The sequence below is a fragment of the Podarcis pityusensis genome (genome assembly GCF_964106645.2).
Source record: "Podarcis pityusensis genome assembly, chromosome: 17".
Taxonomy (NCBI): Eukaryota; Metazoa; Chordata; class Lepidosauria; order Squamata; family Lacertidae; genus Podarcis; species Podarcis pityusensis.
The window spans coordinates 9,398,520-9,416,837 of record NC_138042.1 but is presented as its reverse complement, the minus strand read 5'-3'; the positions used below and the strand labels follow the sequence as shown (position 1 = coordinate 9,416,837).

The following is an 18,318-nucleotide window of genomic DNA, read 5'->3' as shown; positions in this document are numbered from 1 at the left end:
CATAATTCAGCCTGCTACCATAAAACATGCAGGACACATGTTGCTTTTGAGCAGAGATTTTTTTTTGGATGTGATGCTTGCAGCGTCCAAACACCAGAGTTGGACTTCTTCCCCAAGCGTGAATCAAAGCTGCAATTGCATCTTGGTTCATGGAAAAGGGGGCAGGTGCCGTGAACTGGAGGCAGAGCCTGACACTCTGCAAGAGGGAGAGAATCCAGGTTGCGGCCAAAGGAGAGCAGCTTTTGAGGTGCCCTTGGTGCTGAGAGCAGCAGTTCCCTGAGCTTGCATTATTCATGTGGCCTTGTCGGGTAGTGAATTATTTATTCAGCACTATTTGCAGGGAGTGGCGAGAGGCACCAAGGTGCTTTTAAAGCAGAAAGTGGGTGGGAGGGGAGAGAGAAGGGATGGCATGGGCTATTAACCCCATCCCTGCAGGAAAACATTGCGCAGGAGGCAAGAAGTAGGATGGAACTGGTTAACTTTCAGGACCACTGCAGAGAGGATGAGAGAATAGCTGGCAAGCACGAAGTCTGGAAAGCGAACCGCTAGCAGCCCTGGAACAGTGGCACATCGGAAGGAGCAATACCTAGTGGTTAGCCTCCACAACAGGCCTTATAGTAAAGGTATTTCCTTCAGAACTGGACCATTAGGTCCAGTTTCTGGGGTTGTGGCGCTCATCTCGCTTTATTGGCCGAGGGAGCCGGCGTACAGCTTCCGGGTCATGGGGCCAGCATGACTAAGCCGCTTCTGGCAAACCAGAGCAGCGCACAGAAACGCCGTTTACCTTCCCGCCAGAGTGGTACCTATTTATCTACTTGCACTTTGACGTGCTTTCAAACTGCTAGGTTGGCAGGAGCAGGGACTGAGCAACGGGAGCTTACCCCGTCGCAGGGATTTGAACCGCCGACCTTCTGATCTGCAAGCCCCAGGCTCTGTTGTTTAACCCACAGCGCAGGCCTTATAAAGCCTGCTATAAGGGAGAAGATATGTCTCATGAGCTCACTTATCAACAGCGTACCAGGAAGCCTCTCTTGCCCAGCCCATCAGGTGAAGGGATTTATACAGGCTGCTTGCTGCAGGACAGTTAAAGGTGCAGAAATGCCCTCTTAGCCTGGAAATGGAATGAAGTTGGTACAGCCCAGCAAGCACACGCTACATGCCAGAGCTCATCTATGGAGTTGCGGGGTGACCTCAGCTTTGTAACATGAGGGTTAATAATACGAGCCTGCCTCAGGACTGTTGTTAATGTTGCTGAGATAATGAATACAAAGTGCTGAGAGCACTTAGGGGGAAATGCTGTGTAAAGTTTATTATTCATAGAAACCACTCTGTTCCTCCATTCCATTTGAGAACAGGCTCAGGGCTGCGGCCAGGTTTGGAGTAGAGAAGCGCCATGATCACCCAGGCTGATCTAGACAAACACTCAAGAAAGGGGGTTTGAAGGGCAGCAAAACGGGCCATATCCAAGTATTGCCCTATATGAAAGTTACTGGGGTCTAAAGACAGGGGTGCTTTCCTTTCCAGACGCAGGGGTTTCACCAAAGAACAATCATTTGCTACGGCTCAGGGCTTCCAAAAGTTTGGAGCCTTACTCCAAAGGGAGCAGAATGAGGAGACTGAAGAAGAGGAAGAAGAGGAGGAGGAGGAGTTTGGACTTGATATCCCACTTTATCACTATCCGAAGGAGTCTCAAAGTGGCTAACATTCTTCTTTCCCTTCCTCCCCCACAACAAACACTCTGTGAGGTGAGTGGGGCTGAAAGACTTCAGAGAAGTTTGACTAGCCCAAGGTCACCCAGCAGCTGCATGTGGAGGAGCGGGGAATCGAACCCGGTTCACCAGATTACGAGTCCACCGCTCTTAACCACTAGACCACACTGGCTCTCTAAATACCCCCAAGGTCAGCTGCAACACCAAAAAGGCAGGAAGGTGGCAGAGGGCCTTACATGATGAATGGGTTTTAGAAAGGGGTGGGGAACACATGAAAGAACACTTCAAAAAAGAATTGTGGCAAGGGATGGGGAAACCTGTGCATGGACTCCAGCTCCCCCTGGCCTCAGGCAATGATGGGAGCTGTAGTCCTGCAATATCTGGACGGCCCAGATTCCTTGTCCTAGGTGTCAAGGTTCCATCATAGAAAAGCTCTGCCCCAAAGGAAAAAGGAGGAAGCTATGCAAACAAAATCAGAACCCATGCCTAAAGAGCACAGCAATGCTCAATCCACAAGCCCCAGGCCGGATGAGTGGGTAACTGGGAGGTAGTGGAATTCCTTCCTCCCCTGCCTTGCTAGCATCTTTTCTTAGCAAAGCAGCTGTTGCTCTAACTCCCCCACCTGGACAAGACTTGAATTACAGAGGAAGAGCCGCTTGCTATCCTCCTTGACTGAAAGTAGGATGGAGACTGTTGAGAACTATGGGGATATGAACTTGACTTCCAGAATTGGGGGGAGGAGGCAGGATATAAGTGCAGGCTGCGACTGCTGATACACATGTTCAATTGACATACAATAATAATAATAATTTATTATTTATACCCCACCCATCTGGCTGGGTTTCCCCAGCCACTCTGGGCAGCTTCCAACCGAATATTAAAAACAATACAGCGTTAAAAACTTCCCTAAACAGTTGTCTTTTAAAAGTAAAATAGTTGATTATTTCCTTGACATCTGCTGGGAGGGCATTCCACAGGGCAGGCGCCACTACCGAGAAGGCCCTCTGCCTGATTCCCTGTAACCTCACTTCTCACAGTGAGGGAACCGCCAGAAGACCCTTGGAGCTGGACCTCAGTGTCCGGGCTGGATGATGGGGGTGGAGATGCTCCTTCAGGTATACTGGGCCGAGGCTGTTTAGGGCTTTAAAGGTCAGCACCAACACTTTGAATTGTGCTTGGAAACGTACTGGGAGCCAATGAACATCTTTCAGGACCGCTGACTTGCAGCCCCGGAAGGGGGCAGAACAGACTTACACACACAAAGACCCAGAATGCAACCCCTGCACAAATGGGAAGTTGCCTGTATAAAGTAGGTACCTAGCTTTGAGAATTCAACAGAGCAAAATGGCCCAGTCTGGGAAAGTCACTTTTCTCCTGCTGGAAACTGGAGGCGGAGAAAACCTGAAGGGCAACCAATCAAGGACCTGAACCATTGGATTCAAGGTACAAGAAAGGAGATTCCAACTAAACATCAAGATGAACTTTCTGAAAGCAAGAAAGTTTCTGTTTGACAGTGGAATGGACTCCCTTGGAAGGTGGTAGACTCTCCTTCCTTGTTGCCTGTGTTAATATACTGTAATAATGATAATCTATTGGACTCCATTAGGCTTGTATATCTCTATGCTAGAGATGTGGTAAGGACAATGCCTCCTTGAAACATACGCTTGTACAGTCATACCTTGGAAACCGAACGCCTTACGGGTCGAACGTTTTGGCTCCCGAAAGCCGCAAACCCGGAAGTGAGTGTTCTGGTTTGCAAACGTTCTTTGGAAGCCAAACATCCATTGCAGCGTCCGACTGATACAGGAAGCTCTTGCAGTCAATCGGAAGCCACGCATTGGTTGTTGAACGTTTTCAGAAGTCGAAAGGACTTCCGGAACGGATTCTGTTTGACAACCAAGGTACGACTGTAACGTGTTCTATACTTACTAAGAAAATACTGAACTGTATAACTATGACTGTGCAGAAAAAGCTAAAACTTTCAGCGTAGAATATTTGTTTGAACTATACACCTATTGTATGGAAATTAAGAACAGGACAACGAAAATAGATTCTACGTGCCCTAATAGTGGCCAGGAGACTGATACTGATGAACTGGAAGAATAAAGATATGATCCCCTTCAGTCAATGGATTGACAATACGACAAAATTCACAACTTATGAACATACTACTTACAGATGCAGACTTTGTTTGTGTAAATATGACAACATTTGGAATGAATTTTTTAAAAATGTAGTAGGCTATTAATATCTACATATGTATTAGGATAATAACATCATGTCTATTTATATAAGAATGTATGGGACTATATTACATTTTATCTTTGTATATTGCTTCTTTCTACACATTTTTGTTCATCCCCCCCCCTCACTTCTTTTCTTTTCTCTGTATCACTTTATTTCTTTATAATTGAAATTCTTTCAATAAATTATTAATACCAAAAGATACTGCAATAATGATTATGTGGTTTGCTCAGGTTTCATTTAGCAATACAGTTGTACCTTGGCAGAGACGTAGGAAGGTCAGGTGGTACCTGGTGCAGAAAATTTCTTGTCACCCCCCGCATACATTTATTTTATTTTATTTTATTTTATCGCCTGCAAAAATGGTTTTATGTTATTTCATATTTTCTTACAAAGGAATGTGGATTCTGGGCCTCTGATAACAAGGAGGCGACTGTGGACAGATACTTAAATCTACAGGATGGATTGTGTTTTGGCTCCACTGAACTGAAATTTCAGCCTTCACACCATATGAAAACGGCCAAGTAAACAGTTATTTTCATGGAGGAAGGTCAATATATTAACTGATATGCATGAAATTTCAGATATAGCTATATAATCCCTAGTGTAGTAAGATAAGACCTTTGGAGCAGGCATTTTTTTTAAAAAAGTTTGTTATGAACCGCCCTAATAGGGCAGTAATTGCTAATTTGTCACCCCCCTCCATGATGGCACCCAGGGCAGGCCCCCCCGCCCCCTCCTATGCCCCTGTACCTTGGTTCTCGAACAGAATCCATGCCGGAACTCCGTTTGACTTTTGAAAATGTTCAAAAACCAAGCCACGGCTTCCAATTGGCTGCAGGAGCTTCCTGCACTCAATTGGAAGCCACATCGGATGTTTGGGTTCCAAAGAACGTTCGCAAACCAGAACACTCACTTCTGGGTTTGCTGCATTCAGGAGCCAAAACATTCGAGTTGCAAGGTGTTCGCGAACCAAGGCACAACTGTAATATATTTTTTTAAAAAAATATATTGAATGTCCTCTACAAGGGACCAGAAACTCAAACCCATCTTGCAACAGTGCCCCATTCTCCACCTTGTTAGGATTTACTCTGGCCCGTCAAGCCCTAGATGCAGTGCTGCTGCGTAATCACACTTGTGGTGCTGTGAGACCACTATACAGCTGCTGCTACTCACCCCCATCACCTCACAGGGATGATGATAATAATAATAATAATTTATTTATACCCCGCCCATCTGGCTTGGTTTCCCCAGCCACTCTGGGCAGCTTCCAACAAAAGATTAAAAATACACTAAAGCATCAGTCATTAAAAACTTCCCTAAACAGGGCTGCCTTCAAATGTCTTCTAAAAGTCAGATAATTGTTTATTTCCTTGACATCTGGTGGGAGGGCATTCCACAGGGCGGGCGCCACTACCGAGAAGGCCTCATTAGCTAAAGTGTTGCTTCAGGTTAAGAACAGTTTCAGGTTAAGAACGGACCTCCGGAACAAATTAAGTAACTTAACCCGAGGTACCACTGTATAGCTAATAAGGCAGCCAATACAGTCAGAAAACACTTTTTGGAATCTTGATGGAAAATTCACTGAAATTAAAAAAAACCTGGGTGCTGCCACATTTGAAATACTTTTGGAATTCCACAATTAAAAACAGCTGGCTGCATGTGGCAGTGATTAGTAGAAATTTATTTCTTTTCATGGGTACAGCTAGTAGCCTTTAGGTCACAGAAGGAGGTGTCAGATCTCTCAACACTCACCATTGTCACACTCATTCTCAGAGTCACTGAGCGGCTTAAGAGGCGAGCGCAGTTCCTGGAAACAGCGGTGCCCTGCTTCACACTACCACACAGCTGTTGTGTACATCTCAAAGGTGGGGTCCAGCTCTGAGAGATGGGGCTCACAGGGACAGCAGTTTTTGTGGTCTCCATACCAGATTACTATGTTGTTCAAGCAGTTCACATTCCGCCTTCTTCCTTGTGACACGGGAAGCGGGTTACGGAGGAAAAGAAGAACACAAGTTTGTGAAATATACTCAGAGTCGAGAGTGGATTTTATGCTCTTTATTCAGCTCATAGTGGTGAGGAGGAATGAAAGTCCCCTCAAAGTATCTGCTTTTTATACATTATTTACACAATGGGCTGCACGTGATTGGCTAATTCCGGAATTCTCCTGTAGGCCAATCAGGTTGTGGATTCACTTCCATCTGGAGCCGGATTGGGTGGCTCCTGCAGACCAATCATACTGCTGCATTGTTCTAGGACCAATCAGACTACTGCATTCTGAATCCTATTGTTCTAGGACCAATCAGACTGCTGCATTTTGGATCCTATTCAACTCAGTACATAACAGTTTGAGAAGCAGAGAACAGAAGGTCCCTTCAAACAATTGAAATAAAAAGCTTACAACGCCAACCCCTGAAGAAAGAATCCAGCAGTCACCCACGTAGTATTTGTTAAATACTCATTCATTTTATATGCAAGGAAGGCTATAAGGAGCCCTAAGAAAGTCATTTTAATTCAAATAAATTAACTTCAAAGATGCTGAGACTTACATGTTCACCTGTCAGGGGACTGCCATCGGAACAGGGGAGGGAGGCAGGGGGGCCCGCTGGGACACAAAGAGCCTCCAAAACTCCTGAGGAGCAGTTCCTCTTCCAGCGGTGGAAAAAGCCACACCTCCAGTGGAGAAGAGAGGGAAGGGGCCAGCCAAGTGAGGAGAGGCTGGCCAGGAGGGACGCACACCACTTCCATCGCCCAGCTTGCACAGGGGGTGAAACGCAAGGAGGGGAGGAGGAGGCTTGGGGTGCCGAAGATTATGTTGGGGGAGAAGCCGGAAGGGGCCACTCCTGGATTCTGCAAGTGACTGAGACAGTCCTGGTAAGGATTTGCTGAACTAACAAATTGAACTGGAATACAAAAAAGGGAGGTATGAGGAGGTCCGGGGAAATAAGTATAGGGAAGATAGGTTATGGAAAATTAATGTTGTTGTTTTTTTAACTGTTTTATTTGGTATGTTTCTTTTTATTTTTTATTTTTTTGGTTATATTTTAAAAAACTTTATTCTTTTTCTTTCTGTATTCTGTATTTTTTGTATTTTTTGAAACTTTAACAAATATCATTTAAAAAAAAAAAGAGAGAGACAGTCCTGAACTTGGTAGATCTGCACTGTAAATAGTTTGCACAATAAAACCTTTAAAAGCCAAGTCGGAGTCCTGTCTGGTTACTCACGAGCAACCAGCACCAGCATCTGACATCACCTCTTGAACATGAAGCTTTTAAAATAATATAACTGAACACCACATCAAAATACCAGTTTATTACCATACCACAGGCTGCACTGTTAATGACAATAAAATGTGGGGTGCCTACAGGCACCTCTGTGAGATATTTCCATATCACAGGCAGCAGTAGCAGCTAAGCCAAGACGTGCTCCTTGGTCCCCCTTTCAACAATGGTAGTCTTGGAGCAACAAGTACAGTTATACCTTGGAAGTCGAATGGAATCCGTTCCGGAAGTCCGTTCAACTTCCAAAACGTTCGAAAACCAAATTGCAGCTTCTGATTGGCTGCAGGAAGCTGTGGAAGCCCTGTCGGACGTTCAGCTTCCAAAAATAGTTGCAAACTGGAAGGAACAGTCATTTCTGGGTTTGTGACATTCGGGAGCCAAAATGACACAATATGATACGATAATCTTTATTGTCATTGTCCCATACAGAACAACGAAATTGAAAACATCTACATCAGACATTCAAAAGCCAACAAGCCTCCTATCCCAGCTATCCCAGCCTGGTTAACCCCAAAAACTCTGATACCCCATAATTAAATACAATATACTCCCACAGAGACTACCTTGTTGTTGTTGTTTAGTCGTTTAGTCGTGTCCGACTCTTCGTGACCCCATGGACCAGAGCACGCCAGGCACTTCTGTCTTCCACTGCCTCCCGTAGTTTGGTCAGACTCATGTTTGTAGCTTCGAGAACACTATCCAACCATCTCGTCCTCTGTCGTCCCCTTCTCCTTGTGCCCTCCATCTTTCCCAACATCAGGGTCTTTTCCAGGGAGTCTTCTCTTCTCATGAGGTGGCCAAAGTATTGGAGCCTCAGCTTCACGATCTGTCCTTCCAGTGAGCACTCAGGGCTGATTTCCTTCAGAATGGAGAGGTTTGATCTTCTTGCAGTCCATGGGACTCTCAAGAGTCTCCTCCAGCACCATTACCTTATACTGCGTTTAAAGCCAGAATTGCATTTGGGTAGAAACTGTTTCTCAGGCAGCTAGTCCTAGTCTTAATAACCCTGTACCTTCTTCCAGAAGGCAGAAGCTGAAAGAGATCATTTCCGGGGTGCGTACTATCCTGCGCTATCTCTGCAGCTTTCTTATGGCACCTGGAAGCATAGATTTGATCCAAGGTAGGGAGAGTGCACCCAGTTATTCTCTTCACAGTCTTTACAACCCTGGACAGCGTTGTTTTTTCCCTGGCCGTGCAGCTCCCAAATCACACACACAGACCGTACGTTAATGCACTCTCAACAGTACAATGGTAAAATGCCATCAACAGGTCCTTTGAGAGATTATTTTTCCAGAGGGTTCTCAGAAAATATAACCTCTGCTGTGCTCTCCTCATCAGGTCTGTACTGTTTTCTCCCCAGGTTAGGTCATACAGTAATACCTCCACAAAACATTCAGGAACTAAGCTGTTCGAAAACCAAGGTACAGCGTACCTTGTTTTGCGACCGGGATCCATTCCGGGTCCCGTACCTTGGGTTACATACGTTTCAGGTTACAGACGCTTCAGGTTACAGACTCCGCTAACCCAGAAATAGTGCTTCAGGTTAAGAACTTTGCTTCAGGGTAAGAACAGAAATCGTGCTCCGGCAGCGCAGCGGCAGCAGGAGGCCCCATTAACGAAAGTGGTGCTTCAGGTTAAGAACAGTTTCAGATTAAGAACGGACCTCCGGAACGAATTAAGTACTTAACCTGAGGTACCACTGTACTTCATCATCCTGCCAAACTCTGTATATCAGCACTTCTTCCAATAATAACCCATTTTGCTGTCAAGCCTTTCTTTTGCCCAAAATATTATGCAGAGAACTAGATGCTATCTACCACCCCACAGTTAACTATTGGCAAGCAACTATTGGCAAGCAACTCTAGAATACAGACTTCAAGCTTTCGTAAATGAAGAAAGGAATTACCTACTCCTTTTGGTTTCCATGGTAATTTTGAAGCATGAGAACAATGTGCCAAGCTATCTTTAGGGCAAATAAATGGTCTAATGCAGAATTTCTCAAACCACACAATTTGCTAAGGCCAATTCATGGCATTAGAACAATTTTTTAAATTTTTGTTTTTAAAGAAAGAAGAACCACACAATTTTAGGATTAGAACATCAGCTAATGTGCCACATTTTCTATCTATTTCAGCTTGGCGTTTACCTCTTTAACATTAGACATCATAATTAATGTAAAATATAAAGAGGTATTTGTAAAGCATACTCGCCTCAAATTATTTTTGAAATTTGTATATAGCCATCATCTACTATAATCAGAGAAGACTCAAAGCAGGCACATTCTGTTTCAATTTTTAAATGTCTGCAGAAAACCTTTCTAATCTGTCAGGCCAATGTAGGCCTACTGTTAAAAATATCTTTCCGCAATAGTTGGCTGATTTCTGATTTTAACATTTTTATGTGGTTTTTATTCTATGACTTTACATATAATTGTTGTGAGCTGCTCTGATTTCTTCTATGAATAGCAATACAGTGGTACCTTGGTTCTCAAACACAATCCATTCTGGAAGTCCGTTCGATTTCCAAAACATTCGAAAACCAAGGGGCTGCTTCTGATTGGCCCCAGAAACAATGCCAACAGCTGAAATAGATGTTCAGCTTCCGAAAAATGTTCACAAACTGGAACACTTACTTCCGGGTTTGTGGCGTCCAGGAGCCGATTTGTTCATCAACTAAACTGTTCAGGAACCAAGGTACCACTGTATATAAATATATTTTATTAATAAATTATAAGCCTACAAGCAGGAATAGTTAAACAGAAGGGGGCATTACACCCTGAAAATGTAGCTACCGTATTTCTATCTCAGTGTCAACTTTATGCTATTAAACAGAGTTGGTCAAATGTTATAGAGCAAGGTGGATTATTGATTATAATATACCATCCAACTCCTTGGCTTCTTTTATTGGATCATGTAAAGGACATTATAGCCAAGAAGGATACATGTTTGGGGTTTTGAGTTCACTGAGCAAAAACAGAGATTATGGGAAATGCTAACATCCCAACAAAAACATAACACTATGGGAAATATAAACAGCATCGCTTAACAAAACTAAAAAATGCAATTTGGTTCAAAGCGGGGAAATTCTGAATTTTCATTTTATTTTTGAAAACTGGAAGCCATCTAACAATGGGAAATATTCTATGTAAACCTACCTACTGAAATTAGTGAACCTACTCACTCATATTCATTAATTTCAATGGGCGAGTAAAACTTCATTGAGCGCCAGCCAATAGAGGAATCTGCAAGCGCATGTAAAGCATGATTCTATGCTGGTTCAGTGAAATTTACTCTGTTAAGAAATACTATCAGAATTCATTTCTTTTTGGAATATGTTAAGTTGTGGGTGAACATATCAGACGACACAGCGATTCTTCAAATAGCTCTTGTTTATTCACAGGCCAGAACAGAACGGAACTGAAGGGTTCAGCCAGCCTGCTTATATAGAGCTCCACTAGAACGCAACAGTAACCATTTTCTATAACTATCCAATCACTGAACATCACTTTCAATCCCTTATTTGCATATGTGGACCTGAGTGAAAACTATCTACAGTATCCCCCTGCTAGCCCAGGGTGAGAACTTCAGTACATAACAGAATTTTGTATCTGTCATTTGCAGAGTTTACTGCAGTAACAAGTAACTGAAAGTAATAACTCATTGCAATTCACTAGCTTCTGACACTGGCACACACTTGTGCTCAACAAGCTGCATTTTCCCTGCTCAGGACTTCCAAGTTTTGTAATCCTCAAGTTTCAACCTGTCACCAGACACCCTTGACTAGCAAGTAGCACGGGCTCCAAACAGTGGGCTAGACATGCCTGTAGTCATTCGTTTCTGTTCTTTGCTCAGAAAACAATTCAGCCAATGTAACAGAGCAAGCAAAACACACCACTACAAACATATTTACATACTTTTCTTCCTTTGTGGCTCATAAGGAATCTGCTCCCAAAGCTTCCTGAAAGAAAAGATAATAGCCTATCACAAAATGCACTCAGAATCTTAGAAGTGGATACCATTATTTGTTTCTTAAAAGAAAGGCTAATCCAAAAAAGATGATTTTCAAATGGTCCCAAGCAAGATAAATAACTGAGACTCTGAAAATTAGATAGATAGATGATAGATAGATAGATAGATAGATGATAGATAGATAGATGATAGATAGATAGATAAATGATAGATGATAGATAGATAGATAGATAGATGATAGATAGATGATAGATGATAGATAGATAGATAGATAGATAGATAGATATAGATAGATAGATAGATATAGATAGTTTATTAATTAAATTTACCAATTTAATTAATAAATAAACTATCTATATCTATATAGATATATATTGCCCTTCATACAAAGGCCACAAGGCAGTTTACAACATAAAAATACAAAATGAGAACACAAAATACACAACAAACCAAAAACAAACCAGCGACACCCCTCCCTAACACATAAGAGTCAGTTTGCTCTTCAGTCCCTCTCAGGAAGTCAAGAGCTAAAGTACAACAAAATTCAATCATCTTAATCATGTTTCCTCAGCCACAGAAATCACTACCACTGGGAAACCGAGGATCCCATCAAGAACACCAACAAATGCATTGATTTCTTAATCATAATGATGACCTCTTAACATCTAAGCTCAGATGAATACTATGAAATGTGATTTCTGGTCTCTTAATGCAGAGAAATACAGTGGCTGTCTCAAGCTTTCTGTTTGAGATTTCCAAAAATCTTGAGGTTTTTTTAAAAAAGTTTTACATTAGGCAATTGCCTGTGTTGATTCTGTTAAATCTTTCTCTAATAGTGTTCACCATAGTAAAGGTAAAGGGACCCCTGACCATTAGGTCCAGTCGTGACCAGCTCGCTATTGTGATAACTTGGCTGTGGAACCAAACGAATATTGAAAAAGCTGCCCCTCATCACTTCAGAAGTTCACAGAACACTGTGATGGACAAATGCTCACCCTTCACTCCAAGACCATTCCTGAGTTTCATCTTATCCTCACCACTTGTCCAGTATATATGAAGTCACTAGCTATGGTTAAACAGAAGTTTGATATCAATAGACCTAGGTTGAGTAGCAAGAAGAGTGACCGTTCCATATATCTCCTTTGCCTGACCCTTCAAAGGTGCAAAACTATGATTATATGCACATTTACTCAGAAATACCATCTCTGAAGGGACTTACTCCTGTTTTTGTTGTGATTGTCTGCAAGGTTTTAATTGTTCTTGTTGGCATCCATCTGTCTTGAGACACAATGGAGTGCACCTGGGTGGGTGGAGTCAAACTGTGGCGTTAGCGACACCAAAGTGACCAGGGGAGTGTGTATGGAGGTCCTGGGCTACCCAAACGACAAGATTTCCCTCTTGGCCTTGCCTTCCTTCCAAAGGAAAGCAGAGCAATATGCTTAGCACCAGCTGGTGGCAGAAGTTACCAGAAGTAGACATACTGTAGCCTTTCAGACCTTTTCCATGGGTCGGATGAGCGTTGCTCCCGGGAGGGAGGGAGGAGTCAATAGACACCGAGGGTTGCTTCAGAGAAAGAGTTTATTTTTGCTCTCCGGAGCAGCAGAAAGGCACTGTGTGATCGTTCACAGCAAGCACACTAAAAAGCAGTTACAGACAGCTTATATCCCTTTCAGGTCCCCTTTCCCCCTCCCCAGGAATCCAACCTCGTGAGTTTGTACATGTAAGTTTACATCCTTGAGCATGAACAGACCTTCCTGTAGCCTGTACACTTATCTTGGGGTACAAAGGTCACCCAACTATAGGAGCCATCTCCGGGTGCGTGGGCTGACAGGCCTGTCTTGCAAGGTCTGTGCGTCAGCGTGGTCAGGATATTTACAACTGGTAAGATATGACCCAGATCCGCCATCCCATCTTGGAACTGACAAGGCCATCCATTAAGCCTTCATGGATTGATAAGGGGGAAGGCTTTGTTTATACAGCTGCATCTGTCTCCTACAGCTCAAGCTATTGGATTTTAGCTAATACATCCTTGAAGAAAGAATTTGGGAGTTTTGGGGCTCGGTTCGGGATGCCTGCACAGTCAGGTTTTAGTAATCTGTTCCTTCAATACAAGGTGCCGGCCAACTGTCTTAGGGACTCCACTCTGGGTTCACACCTTATCCTTTCCTTCTCTCGAAGACATCTCAAAAGGCAGTGGAGCCTTGGGATTAGAGTTTTCTGTCTCCTAGATTGACGAGGTTCCCAGGTTGACGAGTCCCAACTTTCCCTCACGCCCCTCTACAGCATGTACAGAAGCCACCTTTTTGAGCACGGGCCCTACTCTTGGTTTCGTCCGCTCCATCTGCTGGAGCGGTCTTCACATGCGGTGGAACTGCATAACGTGGGTGTCAGGGAACTGCCATCAGAACAGGGGCGGGAAACAGAGGGGCAGTTGTGCTACAGGGAGCCTCAGAAAATCTTGCGAAGCAGTTCTTCTTCCGGTCATGAGGAAAACCCCATCTCCAGTGGGGAAGTGGTGAAAGGACCAGAGGAAGCTGGCAGGAGCCTCAACTGGCCAGGAGGGAAGCACGCCCCTTCCGTCGCCCACCCTGCGCAGAAGTCTAAAGCACAGAGAGGGAAGGAAAAGGCTGGGCGTAACGAGACTTTTATGCTGGGGGAGGTCCAGGAAACAAGCACTCCTGGATTCTGCTAGCGATAGAGGCAGACATGAACTTTGGGGTTCTGCACTGTAGTTTTGCACCTAAATAAAACCTGTAAAAGACAGGTCGGAGTCCTGCCTGGTTACTCGTGAGCAATCACCTTTGCCATCTGACAGCGGGGTTTGAGGCCCATTGGCTACCCTCACCTGGTTTAGCCGGCCAGTTGAAGCCATTTCCCACGGTGTGGCTGTTGTCACATGCTGACAACTTCTCGCAGCCACAGGTGAGAGCCGGGTGGAAGATGGGGATCACAGGTGGACAAACTACCGCAGAAGGAGCACGACGTGTGTGTGTGTGTGTCCCCCACTGTGTACTATCCCTCCCCATACACCCCAAATTAATGATTTGATATATCACATGCATATATTAAAAAAAAACACGTTTGGTAGCTATTTTTCTGTTTTACCTGTTCTTATTTTAACCTGTATGCAGACTCGAGTCCCACATCAAGGAAAGAAAACGCAGGTTCACATTCCTCCCCTTGTGTAGAATGTGAGGTGAAATAAATATCTAAATACAGTAGTACCTCGGGTTACAAACTGAATTTGTTCTGGATGTCCGTTCTTAACCCAAAACCATTCTTAACCTGAGATGCGCTTTCGCTAATGGGGCCTCCCGCTGCCGCCGTGCCACTGGTGCGTGATTTCTATTCTCATCCTGGGGCAAAGTTTGTAACCCAAGGTACTACTTCCAGGCTTGCGGAGTTTGTAACCCGAAGCATTTGTAACCCGAGATACCACTGTACCCACATTCCTCCCCTCAGAAAGAATGTGTGTGAGAGAGAGGATGAGCTCCTTGGAGCAGACCGAGACCGGCCACCTTCCCTCACTGGCAGTTCTATAAATCATTTAATGTGTCCACACGAATAGAAGTTATTAATATTGCAGCCGTTGTATAAGGGATTATTATTTTGACTGGAATGTATCTGAAATGAGTAAGATTTTGGAACGCAGAAATAAATAAAATCATCAAGCCATCAAATCTAGCACGTGGGGGGCACCTAAATTATATAAGTTGCTATTTGAACGATTGGTATTAGTAACTGTATTATAATTTGGTATTGTTATAATGAGGATATTATTGGACTGTAATTGGGGGGAAAATTACTGTACTTTTCTGTGTATAAGATTAGGTTTTTTTACTTAAAAATTATATGAAAAACTGTGGGTCTTATACCCAGATAGTGAATGGTGAGGATTTCTTAAATTGGGAGTCCCTAAAAATAGGGGGCGTCTTATACATTGGGGCGTGTTATACACGAAAAAATACGGTGTATATATATATATAAAAAGAGAGAGACAAGCTACCTTCCAGAAGCATTTAATGGAGTTACATCACAGCAGGAGCAACGGCGGCTGCCTCTGCTGCCAGCTGCCCAGTGGGTGAAGGAACCCCACAGCCCGTTCTCCCCGCCGGTTCTCACCCGCGGCGCCCAGTCCGCTGCTCCCGTTCCAGTCCCAGCAAGTAAGTGGCCAGCTTGGCATCGCTCCAGCAGCTGCGCTGCCTCAGGTTCAACCAGGGCCCATGGGACTTGCCCAGGTAGACCCACCACACATCGGATTTCTTCCGGGACTCAAGGCGGCGCCAGGCTCGGTCAGACTCGGTGAGCAGCGGCCTACCCCGGGCCTTCTGGCCACCCTGCGCCGCTTCTCCTTTTTAAAAAAAATAATAATAATATTTATTAATAATTTCAGAATTACAAAAAAAAAGAAAAAAGAAAAAACAACACTACAATACATAAAAAGAAGAGAAAAACGCAAAACATAAAAACCAATACAACAATACAGCAAAAGAAAATAAAAAAGGGGGGGGAGACACAAATCCCAAATTGCATATCTATAACTTCCATTTGCTTGTTTCATTGCTCCTCACACCTCCCTTTTTGTATTCTAGTTTAATTAATTGTTTCAGCAAATTCTTTCCATCTTTCTCAATTTTTGTTAAAAAAATTATCTTAACAATTTAACCTAATAGTTAACTCAACAAATCCTTTCCATCTTTCCCCATATTCTGTTATTCAAATTACCTTAATTTATTTAACCTTATCTTACCCCAAAATACCTTAAAGCTTGAATCTTAGTTTTCAAATATACATAGCTCCTGATATCATTTCTGCTAGAGTCATATAGTTTCAATCCAACATTTTCCCTAATATTCATTAAGCTAATTCTAAATAAAAGGTTTCCTTTATAAATTCTCTTTCAATCATCATCCAGCGTCTCTTCTTCCTGGTCTCGGATCGTGTCAGTCCTTACTGCCCATTCCATCTAGTCCATCAACCTGGAAGCCTTATGTCCGAGGCCCTTAAGTCTCTTCCATGCCCCTTCTGCAGTTCTTCTTCTTCTTGTTTATACTTGCCCTTTTCCTTGTCTTTTGTTGGTCTCTTTCTTAATTTCTTTCCTTTCTCATTGAGTAGGAGGTCTCTGGGAGATTCCAGCCCAAAATTGTCTCCATCTCCCTTCATCCAGCCCGCCCATTCCCCACAGTCCCTCTCCCCACAGTCTTCGATATAATCCAAAAAGTATTTAAAATCATATTTCAAGGTCTCTCCATGGTTAGGAACCTCCTCAGCTCCAAACTCCCCCTGGCCCACTCCAACTTCAATCTTCAATGACAGCGGCTTATGCTCCTGTAGGGCCTCGGGTCTCTCCATTTGTACTATTTGAGGTGCAGCCGCATCCTCCTCCATTGTCATCTGCACTTGCCCAGTCAGTACAGATTCATAGGTTGGTCCCTGGATGATTTCTGTATCAATGTTCCCTGTTTGTCCACAGTTATTAACCACAACAGTCAAATCCATTTTCTCATTCATCAAGTCCATCTTCTCATGCATCTGTTCCAGCAAGGCATTTGTTTTGCATAAAGCAAGCACCCAATCTTCCTCCCAGCTCATCTTTGGTCAAGGTCAGAAAAGACTGTTCCCACGATCTTAATCTCACAGATGCTGGGTCCTCAAGAATACTGCAGCAACAATTTAACAAGCTCCCTCTAGAGGAGACAATTTCTATTTGTATCCATTTTTTTTTTTTTAAAGGCAAAGGAAAGTTACTTTCATTTTCAGATATTTCAGATATTTTTCAGATATTTTGTTTCTTTAAAATGCAAAAGGCAACATTAGAATCAACTTGTTTCTCTTCGTTAGCTATCTGTCAAAATATTCCATTCACAGTCAATGAACCTCTCCAACAGTTTCTGTCTCTGACACCCCGTTCCCAAGTTAGAGACGGTGGAAACTTATCCTTCTTCACTCCCTCTCCTGCTAGGGTTAAACAGAGTCCCCCCCCTTTTCTCCTGCTTCCAAGGGGGGTTTCAGTGATTCTGAATGAAGGAAATTTAGACTTTTTTGACAGCTTTCCTGGCTTTAGCTTACAAAGTTTTTGCTTTAGTCTATATACAAAAAGCGGAAGGCGGACTTCCTGTTTTGCACCTTCCTGCTTCGATACCAAATTAAGAAATTTCTTGATCCAATTTTCCGTTTCTACTCACGGGTACTTGTTTTAAATCCAATTGTCCACAGGAAAAAGTCAGCGCTCTCCGGCAATGGCTGTGCGGCTTCACTCCGTGAAAATAGCAGTCAGTTCGCAGCACCGCGCTTCTCACCCCACTTCGCTCCGGAGCCCCTAAATGGGATCCCCCGCGAGTAGGGGGGCACTTCTGGTGCCCTGCCGAACCCCACGTTCCCAGGCTTCCTTTGCCTGGGATTTCTAGCGGGTCCCCACCTTCGCCGCGGCGGGAAGACCCAGTTTCCACGGAGCCCGTTCCTCCGGTCGGAGGAACTCCGCCATTCACCAATGGCGCTGACCCGGAAGTCTCTCCACCCTGCGCCGCTTCTCCATCTTTGGCAGTGGTTTCCTCCTCTTCCTCCTCGCCTGCGGCCGGGTCATGTTCAGAGTCGCTCGTCTCCGTCCGGTAGCTAAGGAGCCCCATTGTCATGGAGCGAGCCTTGGCGCATTTTGATGGCGTCGCTGCCAAGGCGACCAACCGCTCGCGCTCTTCCGCTTCCGGGTTCCCAAACAGAGGCGGAGAAATGGGCAGGGAGTTAATTCATACAGTATGTAAGCCGCCTGGAGACCCGTCAGGGGAAAAGGCGGGGTATTTAGTAGTCGCAACAAAAAACCATAAAAATGAAAATAGCAGCTGGATTTTGAATCTCTGTGTGTCTCAAGGCTTGTTATTTTTTAAACTATCATGGGCAGCAGTTTGCTGCCTATTTAAACATTAGGGCACTGGTTCTCAAATTTTTTTTCTTTGGGCCACACTTTTTGGGGGGGGGTGGAATTGTTCTCACCCACCTATTCTTTTATTGAAAAGAAATACAATGGAAAAGGAAGAACTCATAGCCATGCTTGATTTGTAACACTGAACACTGATGTAGAAAAATAGCTAAAGAAGCTGGAAAGCAAGACCAAATAAACC

At 43.9% G+C, this 18,318-nt stretch overlaps 1 protein-coding gene across 3 annotated transcripts; it reads right to left on the bottom strand.

Annotated features, from left to right (window-relative positions):
* Positions 1-5,547: 5,547 nt before the first annotated feature.
* Positions 5,548-18,106, bottom strand: ZNF653 (zinc finger protein 653). Of its 3 annotated transcripts, none has more exons than XM_080988374.1 (5): positions 17,737-18,106; positions 15,326-15,555; positions 11,149-11,192; positions 9,868-9,934; positions 5,548-5,920 (listed from the first exon to the last, which is right to left on the bottom strand). In XM_080988374.1, the coding sequence occupies exons 1-5, from the start codon at positions 17,833-17,835 to the stop codon at positions 5,791-5,793; spliced, it is 570 nt and encodes a 189-aa protein (XP_080844500.1). In that variant the 5' UTR covers positions 17,836-18,106; the 3' UTR covers positions 5,548-5,790. The 3 variants fall into 3 exon arrangements, with proteins under 3 accessions (XP_080844500.1, XP_080844501.1, XP_080844502.1); XM_080988375.1 differs by having other exon boundaries at positions 5,548-5,924; positions 17,737-18,103; XM_080988376.1 differs by lacking the exon at positions 9,868-9,934 and having other exon boundaries at positions 5,548-5,924.
* Positions 18,107-18,318: the final 212 nt, after the last annotated feature.